Source organism: Schistocerca cancellata, chromosome 3 (assembly GCF_023864275.1).
Source record: "Schistocerca cancellata isolate TAMUIC-IGC-003103 chromosome 3, iqSchCanc2.1, whole genome shotgun sequence".
Lineage (NCBI taxonomy): Eukaryota > Metazoa > Arthropoda > Insecta > Orthoptera > Acrididae > Schistocerca > Schistocerca cancellata.
Window position 1 is genome coordinate 952,776,576 of NC_064628.1, and position 21,835 is coordinate 952,798,410.

General features: G+C 44.5%; 1 protein-coding gene across 1 annotated transcript in view; it reads right to left on the reverse strand.

Moving 5' to 3' along the window:
* LOC126176674 (transient receptor potential-gamma protein-like) overlaps positions 1 to 21,835 on the reverse strand; it is a 361,376-nt gene that overhangs the window by 51,011 nt on the left and 288,530 nt on the right. Inside the window, 2 exon segments of the mRNA XM_049923834.1 lie at positions 13,732 to 13,807; positions 13,898 to 14,170. Of these exon segments, the coding sequence (XP_049779791.1) occupies positions 13,732 to 13,807; positions 13,898 to 14,170 (349 nt within the window).

Genomic DNA, 21,835 nt, shown 5'->3' on the forward strand with positions numbered 1-21,835 from the left:
CTAACTAACCTAAGGACGTCACACACACCCGTGCCCGAGGCAGGATTCGAACCTGCGACCGTAGCAGTCCCGCGGTTCCGGACTGCAGCGCCAGAACCGCTAGACTACCGCGGCCGGCTTCACAACTGCTTCCACAGACACTATATAAGTTGGGGAGGGTTCTTAAAGAATGTGGAACCAGTCCCCAAAATAAAAATCTGGTCGAATAACAACGCAGAAGATTAACTAATCCTCGATAACGTCAGAAAGGATACACTGCAGCTAGTCATTTTCTTTACAGTTATCTTTTTACACTTGTTACGATATAAATTAGCTTTATTATTTACAGAACGCAATTTATCGTCACCTTCTGAAGGATCTGCCTCGTTACTGCAAACCACACTCTTATATTTTGTTCTGTGGTTGTTATTTCTCGATAATTTTACATTCAATTACCTTAGGTAGATATTCTCATACTTTCCCTGTCCTCCGCTCCATTGTCTTTTCCAAATTTTTTCCTCGCAATTTATTTTTTAAAAGCTTATCATTTCTATCTGGCCAGAAATAAGTCCCTGCGAAAGCTTACGAATAAAGAACGCCAGTGACTTCAAAGGCAGACAAAAATGACTATTGCAACATCAGAGAAGGCCGAAGTAAGAATTCTCGATAGTCCAAGTCCGCGTCGGCACAAAAATGGTTCAAATGGCTCTGAGCACTATGGGACTTGACATCTGAGGTCATCAGTCCCATCGACTCAGAACTGCTTAAACCTAAGTAACGTAAGGACGTCACACACACACCCGTGCCCGAGGCAAGATTCGAACCTGCGGCCGTAGCAACAGCGCGGTTCCAGACTGAAGCGCCTAGAACCGCTCGCCCACAGCGGCCGGCCGTGTCAGCACAGCTCGAAGAAGACACGGACTGCCTACCCGCACTGTGCAGAATACAAACTGGTACCGTCAGGACGATTTGAACTGAGTCGAGTTGCAGTGTCAAAACAAACAGCCTGGCGCCACAGGGCAGCAACAACGAGGGACACAGTGACGGTGTACTCGGTGAAGCAGTAAAGGAGAAGAGACTAGAGATGGGGGATCCGCTCTTGAACTGATTCATAGAGTTGAATCTTTCAAAGGAGTGAACAATCAGTGATTCAGAAAAAAAGAACGGTAGCTCCAAACGTTTCCCACGGCAGAGAGATAGAGAGAGAGAGAGAGAGAGAGAGAGAGAGAGAGACGGAGCATATCAGCAGCGACTCTGCTGGTCACAGCACAGTGCACGCCACACAACACAGCCAGCGCCTCTACCCTGCTTCTACCTTGGCTGCCTGCATTGTGCAGTGCCCCATTGGGTTTTGTGTTTCACATATGCCGTGCCGTCTCTGTGCGTCGTCTGCCGCGTGCAGTGTCTGGCGCAGCTTAACTTCGCATCGCACTCTGTCGGCGATCATTTCAGTCGCACGTCCTGCCCTCTGGGCAGTTGATGCGAGCAACAGGACAGAGAGCCACCTAGCGGATAACATAGGAACTACTTGCAACAACCTGCTCGCAAGGGAATGGACGATTTGTCTCGGAGCGGGTGAGTGGTGGCCGTTCACCGCTCCCCCCACCCTCGGAACTCGCCCGCTCAACGCTCACCCCACCGTTCTCGACTCTAGCCAGAGCGTTGAGCAAAGCAACTCAGGTGTCACTCTGGTCTCTGCGGTCTGAGCTCACGCAGTAATACAGCTCGCGGCTCGACCTGCTCGACTCAGTGCTTCTGCATCGGAGTTCGTCCCCACTGGATATTGTTCTTCGTAGTAATACCGCTATGTATATTACATTATTATGTTATGTATACATCATTTGTTTTTATTTTATTTTTATTTGTTTAAACTGATCAGATTAGGTTCCTGACGACTCCTCTTACTATAGGATTTTTATTATGGACACTCGAATTTACGCTTTAATTACGAGCGAATCGATAAACGTATCGCAAAATGTGATACACCAATATTTTCCTTGTTTTATTCTGGGTAAGGCTATATGCAGCACTTTCGTTTTACAGTCAAATTTATATTTTTTTTTCTTATTCTGGTACGGATTTTGCGATTTTAGGCGTCTTCAGAAGGAAACGTTCACTTTAAAAATATATGGCTTGCGATGTATTTGTATGAGGTTAATGAAATTTTAATACATTATAGCCAAATATATTGTTAATGTAAATCTCAAGTTACAACATTTTCCGATCACCCAAAAAACCACGATAGTGCAAAATAAATCAATAATCAAAAACTTTGTCATATCGTGGAAATTTCAATAAACAATACAAAATTCTTACTCATTATCTGTGTTACTTCAAAATAGGATCAAATAAGATCAAAATACAGGTATAGTACTGGAATAAACCAAGTTTAAAGGGCAATGTGCCTTCCATTTATTTTCTATTGTAAATGAGTGGTGAGTCATGAAAAAGAGCTAATTCATTTCAGGGAATGAACAGTTCTGATCGATCTCTGAAAAGAACAGTTTCGCCCATCCCTAGAAGAGACGCGGCAGTGCTACTCACGTGGCGCACGAGTCGCGCATCGCCGGTCGTCGTCGTCGACACTTGTACGGACTGCGGCGGCGGCGGCGGCTGCTGCAGGTGGTGGCGGTGGGCGTGGGGGTGGTGCGCGGGCGGCGGCGCGGCCAGCACGGCCTCGCAGGAGCGCGTCGGCACGCTGGACGCCCTCTGCAGCTGCAGCTGGCGGCGGCCGCAACACGGTGACGGCGCGCTCGCACCTGCGGGCACCTGCAAACCGAACCCACCGCGGCCTGTCTGTACACGAGCGCCGACATCGCCGTCTCGCCTTTCGCTACGACGTATCCTTTACCACTGACATGCTGCAGCCACCACCTTCTGCAGTTCCGCAATTACACGCTGCCACGTATCTAGCGCTATACCACCACCCCCCTTCCCTCCAAACACCCGCCCCCTCCAAATATCCCAGCTGCCCCTTCACTCTATCCCTTCGATTCCACCTTCGGTGAGGCAACACTTTTGCCGGCCGCGGTGGTCTAGCGGTTCTGGCGCTGCAGTCCGGAACCGCGGGACTGCTACGGTCGCAGGTTCGAATCCTGCCTCGGGCATGGGTGTGTGTGATGTCCTTAGGTTCAGTTAGGTTTAAGTAGTTCTAAGTTCTAGGGGACTTATGACCTAAGATGTTGAGTCCCATAGTGCTCAGAGCCATTTGGCAACACTTTCGAGACCAACTGCTCGCAGTTTCCGTCTCTGGGCCGTGGTGGCGGTTTCTATCGATAGTGTCTGTCCACTGTCGTCAGTGGTAGTTATCCAGGAAAGAGTTGGGATGCGTCCGACGAGAGGGTGCAGCCTGTCTGCCTGCGACGTTTTAGGGGCTCTCGACGCATTTTGCCATTCGTTCTGTTTCGGCAACAGGACTGGAGTGGGTAGGCGAGGCAGCGCTTACTGGTGTTTAGGGGCCTTAAAGAAACGGAGCTCCTGCCAGGATTGCGTTCTGTGGAAACACGTCGAGATCACCAGCCACCAACCACGAGCCACTGGCAGGCACAGCCTGCGTGGACTGCCGCGGAGTACATCTCGTATGTCAGCTACCGTCACCAGTGGCACTCCCATCGGCGAGTGCATTTCTCAACATTTGCTTCCGACATTTTCGTGTTCTGCAAACCGAGCCTGTTGACACTCATCCTGGCGAGTTTCATTTTGGGTTCGAGCTTCGTTGCTCGCTGGCACGGATGTCTGTGATATTCTTTTAGGTGGCTGGCCCTGTTTCTACTTCTCGTTACAGTAGAGCCCTCTGAGCGTGGATTAATAGAGGCATGTTCTGAGAGCTCGGTAAACTGATTAATTTTATCTTACGTTTACTCTGTACATCAATATCGTAATTATATTTATTTTCCCGAGTGTTTCCCGTGGGTTAATCACCCTTTCACGAAATAGTTAAGATAATTCTGGGGCTTAGTAGTGTATGCAGGTGTTGGCCCTTTTTAAGCTGTTCTGTTGCTTTTTGAATTTTGCCAGGGTCTCAGGTAGCGTGCACGCCCACTACGGCTGGCTGGGGCCGGCTCCTTGTTGTGTGCGTCGTCCCAAGTCTTCTAAACGTATTTGGTGTCTCTTTGTTACGATGCGTTTTTTTTTTAAATTCTAAGCATTTTAGCAACTACTAGTGTTTCTTATCTGAACAATGCAGCGCTGGTCTGAGTAAATCAAATATTGGTTTCTTTTGAGGAACGAAGTTTTTTGAGCCAGCAACTTCCGCTCGGAGCTCCCCGCTCGCTACATTCAGTCTCTATGACTTTCTCCTAACCACTGATGGTCGACCTATCCAATTAACACACCAAAATAGCGCAGACTGTGAACTGATACAAACACTCCACCTACTAACCACCCAAGAAAAAGCCCGCAATAGACCAGAACCACTAAAATGACTAACAAATCAAACATTACGATAGCATTCACCTAACAACCTGCACTCTACAAGTCTTGGTGCGTGCTACGCCAATGTAGGCTGAATATCTGTTGTATCGAAGTTCTCTCTCTCTCTCTCTCTCTCTCTCTCTCTCTCTCTCTTCTCTCCAAACTCTTGAATGCCACAGGCTTCATCTCATTTTCCATACCCGTTTACCGTCCTGTATACGAATCCTTTAGTAGCTAATCACTTTTCCTACCCTTATGACATACAGCGAACATCTCTGTACATCCAATACGGCCCACGCAAACTCGGCTCCAACTATGCCATTGCTTCCTGTCGTATTTCCAATCCTGGAATACTGCCACAGTTATACAAACACATTATATCATCACTCCAACTCACATTCTGCATATTTCCACCAAATTCCCCTCCTACTTGTAATACTTGACAGCCTGACGTCGATGAGGAAAGGGTTCCACATGCCACACACAGTTGGTATTGTGAGGCGGACAGCTGCCCCACTCTGACCGACTGACGGCAGAGGACCACCGCCAACCGCTTGTAAGCCACTCAGCATACGGGGGGCGACGTCGAGACAGCGTGAGAACGATGCGGGAGTTGCCACGGTGTACACTGGCGCCGCCCCGTGGCTTTCCGAAGCGAGACTGGAACGAAACCGACAGGGTCGATCGTCTGCTGGGTGAGATTTCAAACTGTGTCCACCAAAGATAGAGACGATACAGCAGGAAAATGACCACCCTGAAGGACACATTGGCGGAGAATGTAAATAAAAGTGCAGAGCGCGGCCAGCCTCGAGACCGGTAGGATCATTCTGGCGGCGCACAGTGGGCCAGAATCTTGAAAACGTGGCCAAAAAAGAAAAAAAAAGTTTAAAGATGGGGATTTTGGACTAGCAGGTTGGCAGCAGCAATGCTGGGACAACTGAATGCCGGCTGTGCGGACGACCAGATGTTCATTTGTTCGGTAATATCTCAGGTCAAATGCGGCAGTTCATTGTTAGCGTGCGCGCAGCTGGCCACGCGACAAAAACAGTCGCGTTGTTGAAGGAAATTATGTTTTGTGCAAGTGAAACCAATACTTTCAATATGGAATGTATTCCAGGAGGTATGTACTAGTGAAAAAACACTTATATCACTATTAAATCATCAATTATGCACGTTTACATTTCAATTAACGTACTACAGGGAAATGAATGACAAAATCGTAAAATGCGCTTAAAAAATAGAGATAAGTTACGAATTCCACGACATTCCGCTTTCTTTTGCGCTGTGTACGCAAGTATATATTATTACCTTTGTAAATTAAGCTTCAAATCCTGCGACTAGTTGCGACTCTGGCTTTGAGCCACGTTTTAAGCGACACTTGCAAAATGTCATTGTTCAGACATCTTCAAAAATGACAGTAGAATCAATTAATTATGAGTTTTATTTGTACAATTTAAATTACAATCGACACGTAGAAGCATTGTAAATAATAAAATAATTAGAAAAATGACGAAAAGTGTAACACAGATTTTTTTAAATTTCAGTTTCATCTGATCCAGCGTATTCCAGAATCGGATTTTCGAGGAAAGATATTTTTCTAATAACAAAAGAGTATTTGTCAAATGATTTGGAAGGGCTCATAGAACATTTGGAAAGGTCGTTGACAGAGAAAAGTGGACATACAATTAAAATTCCCTATGATATAAGGCCTAACAAAGTTAAGAAGCAAGTATAAGGAAGCAACTCGGCGACAAGGATATTTTTTCAAATACAATAGTATATATTCCGATTGATTCGAAACCTGCAAGTGTGACTAAATCAACAGGCCGACCTGCCACAAAATTTGAAACATTATCTGATAGGTCTAAAAGAAGGAGAACTGAGGAGATTCGTACGAAGTTCAGTCCTGTCGAATTATCCGCGCAAATGAGTCTTCGATCTTCGGGGAACCCAGACGCTGCGAAGATTGTGAAAGACTTCACACTCTCAAGTCCATCCAAGGTGAAAAAATACAAGGCAGGCTTGCGATTTTCAACATCATCGCCATCCTCATATGGTGCAAATGAAGGTCTAGCACTCCTTTTCGACTTGAAATTGTCAGAAGAATCTTACCAGTATTTGAGAAATGGGGCTAAAGGAAAAGGCTTAAACACACTATATCCACGTATTCAGCTGTTTTGGTAGCAAAAAAAGCTTGCTGCCCTCCAGACGTAACCCTCACTTTTACCGAATCTAAAGCTGAGGTACGGTTGCAAACTTTGTTAGACCACACTGTTCAACGTGTTCTACTGCTGAAACGAGACGATATTTTACATATGAGTGATTCGGAAATGTCTAATATGGCCCTTATTTGTAAGTGGGGCTTTGACGGAACCTCCGGGCAAAGCATGTATAAAATGAAGTTTTCAGATTCGAGTATTTCAGAGTATTTATTTTTCACTTCGCTTGTTCCACTGAAACTTGCAGGTGTAAATGAAGAAACTGAAGCAGAAAAGATCTTATGGATTAATCCGAAGCCGTCTTCAACCCTCTTTTGCAGACCACTGAAGTTAGAATTTACAAAGGAAGCAAAGCAAACGTCTTTAAATGAGAAAGCGTATTACGACAAACAGATCGAACAACTCCAGTCATTCGAAACAGTTATTCATGGGAAAGACATTTCCATTAAATACAATTTAAGCATGACCATGGTAGATGGTAAAGTGTGCAATGCTATCACCAACACGAAATCTGCGCAACGGTGCTATCTCTGCAAGGCTAAGTCTGCCCAATTTAATAACATTGACGATGTTTTGGAAAAACAAGTTACCGCCGATTATCTGCAGTACGGACTATCAACTCTTCACACCTGGATTCGATGTTTTGAATGTTGTATTCATTTGGCATACCAAATGAAAACAAAAAAATGGCAGGCACGTAAAGCAGAAGATAAAGAGGGAAAAGCAATACTGAAAGCCAACATTCAAAAAGCTTTCAAAGAGAAGCTTGGAATTGTAATTGACGTGCCGAAACAAGGGTTTGGCAGTACGAATGACGGTAACACCGCTCGACGTTTTTTTGAAAACACTCCAACATCAGCGCTGATAACTGGAGTTTCCGAAGAACTAATCCATCGTTTCCATATAATTTAGCAGACGATTTCGAGCGGACATCAGATCGACGTTGAAAAGTTTCGAGCATACGCCTTAGCAACTGCCAGGCATTACGTGAAAGAATACCCCTGGTACAACATGCCAACAGCAGTCCATAGATTTTTGATTCACGGTCCAGACATTATTTCTTCGGCCATTTTACCCATCGGTCAACTATCGGAGGATGCTCAGGAATCAACCAATAAGTTGATAAAGCAATATCGCCTGAGTTTTTCTCGAAAGTTTTCAAGAGTTAAGACTATGGAAGACGTGTTCAGGAGATTGTTGGCAACGACAGACCCCCATGTTTCTTCCTTACGCAAATCTTCGCCGAAGAAACTGAAGAGTTTGTCGCCAGAAGCCGTTGCCCTCTTAGTTCCTGTGGCAGAAGACTATGAAGATTCAGATGCAGATGCAGATAATGAGGAAACAGTGTTTGAGGATGATGACGATTCAGTTGAAGCAGAAGATGAAAAAGAATAAGAAAACGAAAACTTGTAAATTAAGTTATAAAAAATTTACAAAATAAATTATTGTAATTAAAATGAAATAATTTTTTGTAATATTTTACACCATCTTATAACCTACATTTGGTCCTTTCTTCGAGTTTTCCACTTTTTTGGTTTATTTTTTAAGCATCAACTACAATAACCCCTAAATACTGACTTTTATATGAATAAAAATATATAAATATAAATAAATAAAAAGACATAGATATTGACCGCCATCTTGGATGCACCATTTTTAAATTGTTTGAACTCTGTCATCTTCAGTAACCTCGATAATTCCCTACAAATTACTTTTATACGTAAACAATGATAGTAGTGAACATAGAGCCAGCCATCTTGGGTCCGCCATTTTGTTTTTTTCACTTTTTGATATCATATTCTTAATCAGAAAATCCGTAAACCCTTACATACTAAGTTTGGTTCAAATTGAACAACTACTTATATTTTGACCAGCTTTTTGGGATTCTGACCCGCTGTGCGGCGCTGTGAACTCACACGCGACTCTGTCACTCGGAGTTCACGCAGTGAGACTCTGGTTCGTACAGGGATGGGATTTCATTCTCAGGTGAATCGAGCGTCGCTCGAGAGATTTTCATACATCGTGTTAGGTTGTTTACAGCCCTTTTCGCATAAAGTATTCTGACTTTAATTTCTGGAGCCATGTTGTTGTTGTTGTTGTGGTCTTCAGTCCTGAGACTAGTTTGATGCAGCTCTCCATGCTACTCTATCCTGTGCAAGGTTCTTCATCTCCCAGTATCTACTGCAACCTACATCCTTCTGAATCTGCTTAGTGTATTCATCTCTTGGTCTCCCCCTACGATTTTTACCCTCCACGCTGCCCTCCAATACTAAATTGGTGATCCCTTGATGCCTCAGAACATGTCCTACCAACCGATCCCTTCTTCTGGTCAAGTTGTGCCACAAACTTCTCTTCTCCCCAATCCTATTCAATACTTCCTCATTAGTTATGTGATCTCCCCATCTAATCTTCAGCATTCTTCTGTAGCACCACATTTCGAAAGCTTCTATTCTCTTCTTGCCCAAACTATTTACCGTCCATGTTTCACTTCCATACATGGCTACACTCCATACAAATATTTTCAGAAATGACTTCCTGACACTTAAATCCATACTCGATGTTAACATTTTTCTCTTCTTCAGAAACGCTTTCCTTGCCATTGCCAGTCGACATTTTATATCCTCTCTACTTCGACCATCATCAGTTACTTTGCTCCCCAAATAGCAAAACTCCTTTACTACTTTAAGTGTCTCATTTCCTAATCTAATTCCCTCAGCATCACCCGACTTAATTCGACTACATTCCATTATCCTCGTTTTGCTTTTGTTGATGTTCATCTTATATCCTCCCTTCAAGACACCATCCATTCCGTTCAACTGCTCTTCCAAGTCCTTTGCTGTCTCTGATAGAATTACAATGTCATCGGCGAACCTCAAAGTTTTTATTTCTTCTCCATGGATTTTAATACCTACTCCGAATTTTTCTTTTGTTTCCTTTACTGCTTGCTCAATATACAGATTTAATAACATCGGGGAGAGGCTACAACCCTGTCTCACTCCCTTCCCAACCACTGCTTCCCTTTCATGTCCTCTAGCCGGCCGCGGTGGTCTAGCGGTTCTGGCGCTGCAGTCCGGAACCGCGGGACTGCTACGGTCGCAGGTTCGAATCCTGCCTCGGGCATGGGTGTGTGTGATGTCCTTAGGTTAGTTAGGTTTAAGTAGTTCTAAGTTCTAGGGGACTTATGACCTAAGATGTTGAGTCCCATAGTGCTCAGAGCCATTTGAACCATTTGAACCTTTCATGTCCCTCGACTCTTATAACTGCCATCTGGTTTCTGTACAAATTGTAAATAACCCTGTATTTTACCCCTGCCACCTTTAGTATTTGAAAGAGAGTATTCCAGTCAACATTGTCAAAAGCTTTCTCTAAGTCTACAAATGCTAGAAACGTAGGTTTGCCTTTCCTTAATCTTTCTTCTAAGATAAGTCGTAAGGTCAGTATTGCCTCACGTGTTCTAGTGTTTCTACGGAATCCAAACTGATCTTCCCCGATGTCGGCTTCTACTAGTTTTTCCATTCGTCTGTAAAGAATTCGTGTTAGTATTTTGCAGCTGTGGCTTATTAAACTGATTGTTCGGTAATTTTCACATCTGTCAACACCTGCTTTCTTTGGGATTGGAATTATTATATTCTTCTTGAAGTCTGAGGGTATTTCGCCTGTTTCATAAATCTTGCTCACCAGATGATAGAGTTTTGACAGGACTTGCTCTCCCAAGGCCGTCAGTAGTTCCAATGGAATGTTGTCTACTCCGGGGGCCTTGTTCCGATTCAGGTCTTTGAGTGCTCTGTCAAACTCTTCACGCAGTATCATATGTCCCATTTCATCTTCATCTACATCCTCTCCCATTTCCATAATATTGTCCTCAAGTACATCGCCCTTGTATTGACCCTCTATATACTCCTTCCACGTTTCTGCTTTCCCTTCTTTGCTTAGAACTGGGTTTCCATCTGAGCTCTTGATGTTCATACAAGTGGTTCTCTTATCTCCAAAGGTCCCTTTAATTTTCCTGTAGGCAGTATCTATCTTACCGCTAGTGAGATAGGCCTCTACATCCTTACATTTGTCCTCTAGCCATCCCTGCTTAGCCATTTTGCACTTCCTGTCGATCTCATTTTTGAGACGTTTGTATTCCTTTTTGCCTTTTTCATTTACTGAATTTTTATATTTTCTCCTTTCATCAATTAAATTCAATATTTCTTCTGTTAGCCAAGGTTTTCTACTAGCTCTCGTCTTTCTACCTACTTGATCCTCTGCTGCCTTCACTACTTCATCCCTCAAAGCTACCCATTCTTCTACTGTATTTCTTTCCGTCGGTTTAAAGATTTTATTTATTTCATTTATTTAGTGAAATTTTTTAAGAAAAGTTAGGTTGAAATATTTTTTATTTTATTGATTAATATTAATTAAATTAGAAAAATCAAAATTAGAAATAAGATAACCATTGCAGACGCAGTTTATGGATCAACATTCTTTGTTGTCCATTCCTGTCAATTGTTCCCTTATGCTCTCCCTGAAACTCTGTACAACCTCTGGTTCATTCAGTTTATCCAGATCCCATCTCCTTAAATTCCCACCTTCTTGCAGTTTCTTCAGTTCATACTAGTAGCCTCATCACTGCACTCGTTCTGATATCTGGTGTCAGCTTTTGAAATTCTGATTTTCCATTCTGTGTCGAATGGTCTTCCTTGTAATCTGATTCTCGAATCTTTAAGCATCCCACTTTGTTTCCCTTATCGGAGCTCAGATTGCAAATATAACACTCTGCGGTCCATTTACTGCAGACAACAGATGCTGGAGTGCGTTAGGAGGTATCGGGTATCCGTGCCCGGCTGGGACGCTAACGTTTCCCGGACCAGTGGGCAGTGTATTTATCTTGAGAGCGCTTCGGTAGGAGATGTCTGACGAAGAACAAGTTAAGTCGGTCCTCACGCCATCTACACGCCGGGGCATGGAGATGAGAGCTGCTGGCCTCCAACCGACAGCCAAGTGACTCCGAGAGAGAGTTGGCAGGAGACTGACGCGTTTTGCTGACACCACACCAGTCCCCCGCGCTTGCCCATATCACTGATTCCTTCAAGTGGCGAGATAAAGCGGGTAATATCCCTCTCTTTTCCACCTAACCAGTTACTGAGTCTTGAGAGTGTCCAGTCACATTGGCTCTGATTACTTTTGTGTTCATAATTATGAAAGATTATGGCAAACGTAAATGTACCCCTGCTTTGTTAATTTTCATTTGAATACATACCGTGGCTAACCCAATCGGTCTCCTCCCCTTCCCACCTTTCCTGATCTATCTTCCTTCTTCACTACCACCTACCATCCCAAATAACAACTGCCCTGCTCCATTTCTTATGCCATCAGTATCTCTCAAACTTTGAACCAAATTGTCGCTTCCCATTGTAGGTCCTTGCAGTTTTAGGAAAGTGAAGTACTTCATCACTTTTTTACAAAACCATAAACATAACTTGTTTTAAATAATTAACAAAGGTGTGAATATTATATCCTCTTTAATACTTGAACTCATTGCGGCAACGGATGCAAGACTGCATTTGGTTACAAGAACGACACTGAACGGCTGCATTTACCACTAGTACAGCCATGTAACTGTTGTCGTGCTCAATCAAAATGTGTCCTCTTTCACTACAGTATCTTTAACAACTTTTCTTACTGTTTTACAGTAATTTTACCTTTTGGTAACTGGGACGACGTTTGAACAGAATCAAGTCATTGGTTGCTGGTAGCCAGTAAATCGCAATTACCTCGCAAAATATTTGTTTGTGGAGCTATTTTAACTGAGACTTTTATTTTTAGTATTGTATACGTTCAACTACGTCGTTTACGCCATTAATTATGATACACCCTGAATGTAGTGGCGTTATATTTGTTAGAAGAGGCAAATAAGGAAGCAGAAGTCTCAGTAAATAGTGTGTTTTAGAAGGTAACAGCAACCGCTACTTATTCCAAGTGCGCAATGAAGAGAATACAGAAAGAGAGGGGAAATACAGCTAGCAGTGCTCCCTCAGGCTCTACTACTTCAGAAAGATGTAGAAGCAGGAGAAGAGAACTCTGTATTTTGATATTGGCGGGAAGGTTTTCGTGGGACTGAGATATAGTTCCACATGACATGTTCTTTGTTGGTTAAATGTTCGAGAGGAGTGAAAACAAAACTCCTTATAAACGACACAATGGGTTTTTGTCTGAATTCTCATAGGCAAACGAAGATTGCACAAATGGGTTATCAGAACAATCAGCGTGACGTCTAGTTTTGCAAAAAAATATTTGAGCGGTTGAGGGTACTCACGTTAGTTAAGATAAACTGACTTAGTCTTTTGAGGGAAAATTGAAATATTTCGCAATGAGGTGCTGGTAGCTGTTTCAGTGAAGAGTCAAAAAGTTCATCTCTTCGAAGCCCAACTATTTCGAGCACAAAATATTAGATTAGTGTGATACTTAAACTGTCAAAATTGTTTCCTTCGACTCAAGTAGTAAGTTCACGACATTTCGAGAAAAGGAAACCTTAGGAAAAACAGATCTGTCAATAAGGCCGTGCTCTCTGAACGAATGTTGAAAATAAAAAAAAAATTATAAAAACTGATCAAATGTTTTGTGAAATTATTTGTCTAAAAGTAGGGAATAAAATAGATAGAGAAATATTTTACACCGTTTGAATGATGCACAATATAATGCTCCTCTAACCACTTTTGTTTCTGAGTTTTAGACAAATCGTTCACAAAACATTTGGCTGACTTTTTTTCAATTGTTTTTACATTGCAGTATCATAATGAGCAATGTTATTCTCTACACTATATTTTATATCTTTTGTCAGACGAGAAACTATAGACTCGGAGCGACTGTCCTGGTCGTATTAGTGGACACCGTTTGCAAATTCACCTGCTGTAGCTTTCAAGCTGTGCGGGACAAGCACCTCTGTGATTGCTTCAGCTGGCCTTTCGTAACAGAGGCTGCGCGCCTGCACCAAAGCCGTCGCCCCTCCCCTCCAGCGCCGCCTGTGCGGCTGCGGACAGAGTTATTCTGTGCCCACAGTACCGACTACTTTGTGTGTCACTCGTTACGTACGAGTTCAGACAGTGGATCGAAAGTTGCAGAAAGCGGGCCTCACCTCGACAGCATCGATGGCGCGCGACGCGGAGAACTTCTTCCTCTTTCGCTTGAGTGCGGCGAGGGGCCCGCCCCCGCTGCCTCCTCCGTTGGTGCTGGAGCTGTTGTGGTGCGGCTGCTGGTGCTGGAGGTGGTGGTGTTGGTGGGGGTGGTGGTGCTGGAAGGGCAGCGCGTGGTGCAGGCCCTCGCTGAGGCTGGGGTTCGAGTCGGACGGCGACTCTGTGGAGGCAGGGCTGGCGCTGTTGGCCACCCCTGCGGCCGCCGCCGTGCACGCGCCGTGGCCGTGGCCGTGGCCGTGGCCGTGTCCGTGGCCGTGGCAGCCGCACACCGAGTCCTCGGAGCGGCTGCGGCCGATCAGCCGGCTCACACGGCCCGAGCGCGCCGCCTCGATCAGCGTGCCCCAGCGCCGCTTGTGCGACGACGACCGCTTCATGTGGAACCTGCCGGCACGTCGAGACACCCGATACAGGCACTGGGCAGTCAGTGAACCGGGCTGGAGTGCACAGGACGGGACTGGACTGGAGAGTGGACTGGACTGGAAGGGACTGGACGAGAGTGGATTGGACTAGTCCTGGGACTGGGCAGGAGAGGACTGGAATGGTCAGGACGAGACTGGATTGGACTTGACTACAAGGAGCTGTGTGTGACTAGACTGGAAGGGACTGGATGGGACTGCATTGGATTGGACTGGACTGGGCTGGAATGGACAGGATGAACTGGACTGAAAGGTACTGTATGTGAACGGACTGGAAGGAACTGGACTGAACTGGAATGGAAGGGACTCCACAGGATTGTATTGGACTTGACCACAAGGAATTGGACAGGACTGGACTGGAATTGACAGGACAGAACTTGACCGGACTGGACTGGAAGCGGCTGCACTGTACTGCAAGGGACTGGAAAGGACTCAGCTGGATTGGAAGGGACTGAACAGGAGTGAATGGCTTCTGCCAGCAACATACCAGTAGGAGCAGTCTGCAAAAACAACGGCGGCTCCCACTATGTCACCACTTTCGTAGCACATAACATTCCGCCTCTCCATTCTGAAGTAGGAAACATTTTTCGAGCAAAAGCTTCTCCTATTTTGAAGAAACTATGGCCCTAATTAAAATGAGGCACAGATTGTCGACATTCTTACACAAACCAAATTCATGTATTAATTTTAATAATGAACAGCCACAGTTGCACCGTTTACCTAGAATTTACCAAGGTTTGTCGGGATAACCCAACCTTCTTCAGAATAAAAGTATCTACCGTTTGTCCATAGTGCACTGAAACCTAGGTAAATTCTACGTAAACGGTGCAACTGAGGCTGTTCATTATTAAAATTAAAATTAATATTTATACAGTTGCTGACAGGGCCGCGAAATGTTGAAGATATTTAGATTCATGTATACTGTATGTAAGTTCAGATGTTTTGAAATGAGTTTTTCCATCACCGTGAGGAGCGTGGTACTGCGGCGGACTGTAGCTCACACACTGAACATCACACTCCGACTAATTCTAACGAGAGCGTAGCACTTGAAACCTATCAATGCTGTACACAGTAGCGTCGTACCTTCCAAACCTATTCTTTCGGCTGGAAATCATACTGTGCGTTCTCACGCTGTTTATCTGTGGCCAGAGCAACTTTGCTGTCCCAAGCTGATTACAAGCAGTTACATCTGATCAGACATTGGTAGAATGGGAACTGTCATAATATCTGCATTTTCAAGATTCCCTACGTATGTATGTGAAATGAAAACAATGGAATATTTTTCGAGAGACAGTATAGAAAATATCTTGGATTACACACTTTAAATTATGTGTAAGAAATTTCCACGAAAATTGATTTATTATCGGCACCAGCGTAGCAGTAACTCTTCATTGTACATAAGATAAACAGAAGGGACTTTGGGTTTTGTACTTGCGACAATGTGTCGGAACCTGTATCACGATCAAAATCTCTCCATCTAATAAATATTTCGTTAAAAGTTTTGTTAAATGTTAAAATAACATGTGTAAGAACTGATGCTGCATATGACAAAGTGAATTCACCTTTGTGCTGGTGTGACTTCCCAGCACTGATTCGTTTCTTCTTTATAATCATTGGAGCTACAGCTACTGTTGCATTTCCACCTCACTCAGTGCTCTCTGCATTTAAAAAATTTTGTGCTGAAAAGGAAATTTCTCAAAGTCTAGTTTTTCGTGGAATCATTTCTGCAAGGAACGCTTCTTGTTACTCAGTGATGCTCTATATAAGCAAGAATGACTAATATGCCTCAGTCCTTTTTTGTAGTTGTGACAGTGTAAAAGTGACTAAAGTGTTTTGCACATTGACAGAAAGTAATTATTGGAAAGTGTTGAGATAATTGACTTTATGTAGTAACAGTGAATAGTTATTTGATACAATTAGTACCAGTAAATTCGAATAGAAGTTTTTACAAGTGTAAGTGGAAGGCTGTCTAGAGACATATTAGAAAAAATGATGAACTAAGCCCACTCAATTCCGTATGCGCTGCAATATAATCACGAGCAATATCACCCTTATGCTATTTACTAACCCGCAATTTTGGGAAATATTGCAACGAAAAGCACACACTTCAACGGTGGGAGTCGTACCCACTCCTCATGAATATTACTAACACCGATGGGATTGTACGTGGTACAATGACAACGACGTATCATCACAACGCAACATTTAGTAGATGCCAAGCTAATCGGCGCAGCACTTAAAACAACGTAAATATTTAAAGAACAACTAGAGTAACGCTAACCACAACTTAGCAGACGCCAAACGAATTCCTCTCAGCGAAAAGCTCGTCAGCACAGCAACGTATCACCAAGATTGTGAGAAGTGACATGCCACTCATTTCAACAACACTAACAGTGAGATTAATATTCGTATTTTATGACATAATCTCGGTGTTTCCCAGTGCTACTTTTGTTATGTGTGGTTTATAATTCTTTTACACGAGCAAGTTGTGGGCAGACTGTTCATATAACTGCATGTATAACCTGTAGAGAGGTTGTACCCGAGGGGCCATAGTGGAGGCTATGGAGAAGAGGGAGAGAGATGGACAGCGGGCCATAAATTTGACTCCAGCAACCTGGTGGTGCGAGTGATTCTGAGAAGCAGCACTCTCGTGTTAGAAGCTGCGCATCTTTAGTCGGGACAAGACTGTAACTCCCCTGACGCTAGGAAGTCGCCAGGGTCTTTTAGCGAGCGACAAAAACATATTTCATGGGCCCCACTGTCTGGCAAGTTTAACAGCCTTCTTTCAGAAAATGGAAATGGTCGGCCTGGAAAGATTAGATATCTCTGTAAATGAGGGATTGTGGTCCCGTCTAGGTAGACATTTTTTTTGTCCAAGTATGGCCATGCTTGCCGTAAGAACGACGCCTCCATAGTCTAAAATATTTTTTCAGACAAGAGCGATTTTGAGTCGCTGATTGGCTGCTCTCAGGATATGCAGTGGATGGGAACCCTCGTGCCGTGTGTGGATTGGCTACCAGACCAACAGAATAGTCAAGAGGGGACATTCGATGAGTAGAGGATAGTTCGATTGGTCTGTACAATATGGAGGCGGTTTCGTTTTTGCTAATTCGGCAGCTGTACCGAGGCTCGGTGGAAAGTAGTTGTGATTCTTTGTCTTCTTCGTCTTCTGGTGCTCCCGTGGTGGAGGACCTGAGGTCTTTCCCCAGTGGATGACACTTGTCGTCTGCAGCTTGCAGTCGACTGAGAGCCAGTGGCAGTTTCCAGCTGTGCCGAAAGTGGAACTGCATATCGTCTCGGACATATCGTGTGTCGCGAGGGAGAACTTATTCGTCCCGAGTCGGCCGTCTGATGTTTGACAATTCTAGAACGTACCATCGCAGCCTACGAGTCAAATGGTTTGGCGAGACCAGCGAACGAGTGCATCTCACACTGAAATGCGCTGGGATTTCAGGGCTCTGACAGGGAAGTTCCCGCCAGTCGGTGCAGTCTGCAGACTTCGGTGGAGGCGCCAGAAGACAACGGCTGGCGCAGTGCGCCGCTTCCTGCTGCAGCCCGAATCAAAGCGAAAGGCTACAGCATTGCTGCACCGGCGTAGGGTTCACAAGTGATGTTCACAGCTCCCTGTTCATAGTTTGTGGTATACTCGGTCGTAGCTGATTCCATCCGAATTGAACTGGGGCACGTAAACAAGATGTGAAAGGGATTGATTGAGGGGAGAATTTGTGTACCTTGCACCCCAGTGATTGCTTTGCCAATGATGTACTGTCCTTCCTCTGTGTTTGTCATCTTTTTGGAAGATTTATCAGCTCGTTGTAGCTATAAAGAGATTAATAAAAACTTGTCATTATTTTTGTAAACTTAAACACGCCGATTCTCATTCACAATCCCTCAACTATTCAGCGTTTTTTCTTTTTCTTTTTTTTGTGGTGATATATGAGTACATCAGCAATTCGAGGTTCAATCTTATTAATTTGATTATTAATTTGAGTTCGGTACGTGACCGCAGACATAGGTAACAATAGTGCCACGAGAAAATTTACTAACTTCATGTAAAAAAGTTAAAGGTGCAGCTCACAATTTCAATGTTATTCAGACGGTGATAATTTTCTCTACGTAAAGATAAAAAGATTTAGCATCACTCGGACATATATTTATGATTAAAGCAAGCAATTGATGAATTCCTAGCCCATGCTCGTATTCACATAACAACAGCTAACACCAGTAGAAAACATAAAATTCATCGAACTTTCAAATAACGACATCCAGAAGCTAATCGACGTAATGAACGACCTCTGACTGCGCAACCGCATCGCATTACAGCGTTTCTTCAGACGGTTATTGTATTATTCTGTGCTGTTTGTTGTGTTTTTTACTTTCTGGTTACTGCTTACTACGGACTTCTTTACTGTTGTGAAGGTACTTTCACAAAATCAATAGTGAATGTGATGTAAGGAGCCGCATAAATCTTGATAACATTATTACTCTATAGCAAGCCACTGAACCTGTGGATCCATTACACCAAAATAGTCTGAATGTATCGCTGAGCAACCTTTGAAACATTGTCGGTGGAGTTGGTTGGTTGGTTGTTTTGGGGAAGGAGACCAGACAGCGTGGTCATCGGTCTCATCGAATTAGGGAAGGAAGTCGGCCGTGCCCTTTCAGAGGAACCATCCCGGCATTTGCCTGGAGTGATTTAGGGAAATCACGGAAAACCTAAATCAGGATGGCCGGACGCGGGATTGAACCGTCGTCCTCCCGAATGCGAGTCCAGTGTCTAACCACTGCGCCACCTCGCTCGGTCGGTGGAGTTGTGATTCAGCCTGTAGAAGTGTATTTCTCGCGCATGCAACATATTACTATGTCTTCCACTTCTTATTTAGAGACAAACAGGGTGTATTTATTGGTAATTAACATCTCAGTTGGCAAAACCAAATAGTTTTCCTGGACTTTGATATGAGAACTGTGACGCGATTTTACGAAACAGTCACGCTGTTGGAAAACGTTTACAGCACTTCAGATTTTGCTGCTTTTGTGCGTGCGTGCCGGGCGGATGCGGCGAGCGGCGAGCGGCGAGCGGCGGCCGACTACTTCCTGCTGCAGCAGCTCGGGTCGATCCGATAACTGGGCGTGGCGCGCGCCCAGAAACTGGCGATAGGCAGACACTGATCGAGAGTACAGACGAAACAGCAGCGATGTACCACGAGAAGCACGACACCAAATATTTCACCAATTTATTTCCATAGTTAAAAATACCAATATCGAAACCCTTTGAGTACACGAGGATGACTACAGGTGTGTTAGCTATCCGACACACTGCCGGCCATTGAAACTGCAACAGCAGGTGACGGCAGCAAATACCGAAACACTTACTTGCTTGTCTGAAAGAACAGACGTTGCTGAGAGCTGTTGAATAATTCCAGATTTATTCGCTGGCTGCGAATTCTTTGACATCTAATGTATTAGGTATAGTTGTACTACAGTACCTATTAGTGACACATAGCAAGTCATGCCAGACCAGGACTCTTAACGCAGAATTCCCGCATTAAGCAGCAAATCTGGATCCGAGTCCCTCTCCGGAACACATTTTCACATGTCACTAATAGGTAGTACGTGTATATCTTGTACAACTGATGTTCGAAATGGATCAAATGGCTCTGAGCACTATGGGACTTAACTTCTGAGATCATCAGTCCCCTAGAACTTAGAACTACTTAAACCTAACTAACGTATGGACATCACACACATCCATGCCAGAAGCAGGATTCGAACCTGTTACCGTAGCGGTCGTGCGGTGCCAGACTGTATCGCCTAGAACCGCTCGGCCACTCTGGCCGGCTACAACTGATGTCAAATAATTCGCAGTCAGTGAATAAATTTCGAAATTACCAATTTTACGCATGTCCTATAGTGCAAAAAATAGATTATTAAAGTTGGGGATATACAAGATGCAAAATTCAGCACAGGGAGTTATCACTTTAGGGAGGAATGACACCCGTAACCTAGCTGGGCATTGGGTCGAAATGAGCTCACATGACAGGCACGGGAACGTCATCTGTCGACTCTGATTGTAGAATGAAGGCTTTCACGACCGGTTGACATGGCTGTTGATATACTTTCCGGGATGTGAGGTCGTGGTCCAAGAACTTTTCTGCTCCTTACGTTTCGTCCAGGACTGCGCTGGACTTCCTCAGAGGCGCTGCTCCGCTGAGTCTTGCCGACTGCCTGGTCGGGTGTCTGAGAGCGACTTATATATTGTGAGAAAGGGGGGCGTGGTTCAGGTGACACGTGATGAGCAGTGATAATCCATAGCAAAGATAAGGTTGACTATCGATTACCACCTAGTGAAAGATAAAAATTGTTAGCAATTTTGTAGAGCCACTGTCCATATATCGCTAAGTTTCATAGCCTCCTCTTTCCTATTAAAATTATCGTGATGTTTATAAATTTCGATAGCTTCTCTATAAAGCCGTGGATAGTAATTTAACGTTGTAGATAAAACTTCGGTATCCGAAAACTTCACTTGGTGGTTGCCTGGTTACAACGTTAAATTACTATCCACGGCTTTATAGAGAAGCTATCGAAATTTATAAACATCACGATAATTTTAATAGGAAAGAGGAGGCTATGAAACTTAGCGATATATGGACAGTGGCTCTACAAAATTGCTAACAATTTTTATCTTTCACTAGGTGGTAATCGATAGTCAACCTTATCTTTGCTATGGATTATCACTGCTCATCACGTGTCACCTGAACCACGCCCCCCTTTCTCACAATATATAAGTCGCTCTCAGACACCCGACCAGGCAGTCGGCAAGACTCAGCGGAGCAGCGCCTCTGAGGAAGTCCAGCGCAGTCCTGGACGAAACGTAAGGAGCAGAAAAGTTCTTGGACCACGACCTCACATCCCGGAAAGTATATCAACAGCCATGTCGACTCTGAGCCAGAAGCCGCAAGTGGTGGCAAACCTTGACCAGATGTTTTCAGTACGCAGCAGATTTGAACAGGGCAACTGTCTGCCAAGGTAGGTCAGGATGGCCTGGGCAACTTGCGGTCTTGCATTATCTTGTTAAAAGATAACACTAATGAGATGTCGGAGAAAGGGCCAGCCACCGCCCTTAACACTTGGTGAAGATAACATCTGCTGTTGCTATTGCTGCCTACACGAACCAGAAGTGATACTGTTAGGTAGCCGAATGACGGCGACAACGATGACGATTGCAATCTGTGCACATCCTTGGACCCTTTAGTCACGGATACGCTCGTCGCGATGCAGTACGTGGAGCTGGGAGTCGTCTGAGAAGAAGGCGTCGTACAGCTGCTGCGCGCAGAGTTGTCTCCAGGTGCACGGCTGAGCTGCCTTACCAGAAGAAGGCGCGACGACGGCGACAGCGATGTCGGGCCGCTGTGGACGTTTGCTTCGCTGCAGACGAGCCCATTTCTCGGCTCGAGGTGCGTGACGCGATCCTATACGGCCAGCGCAACAATATTTGTGTCCTCTCGAGAACTAGTCGCGCCGGGCTGTGCATTACGTGACGTACAGTACTAGTACCCTCCTGAGTCCGTCGATTCGATGTTCGTGCGACGGTCGTGGGATCCGGACCAATGCGAGCAGCAGTACCACACAG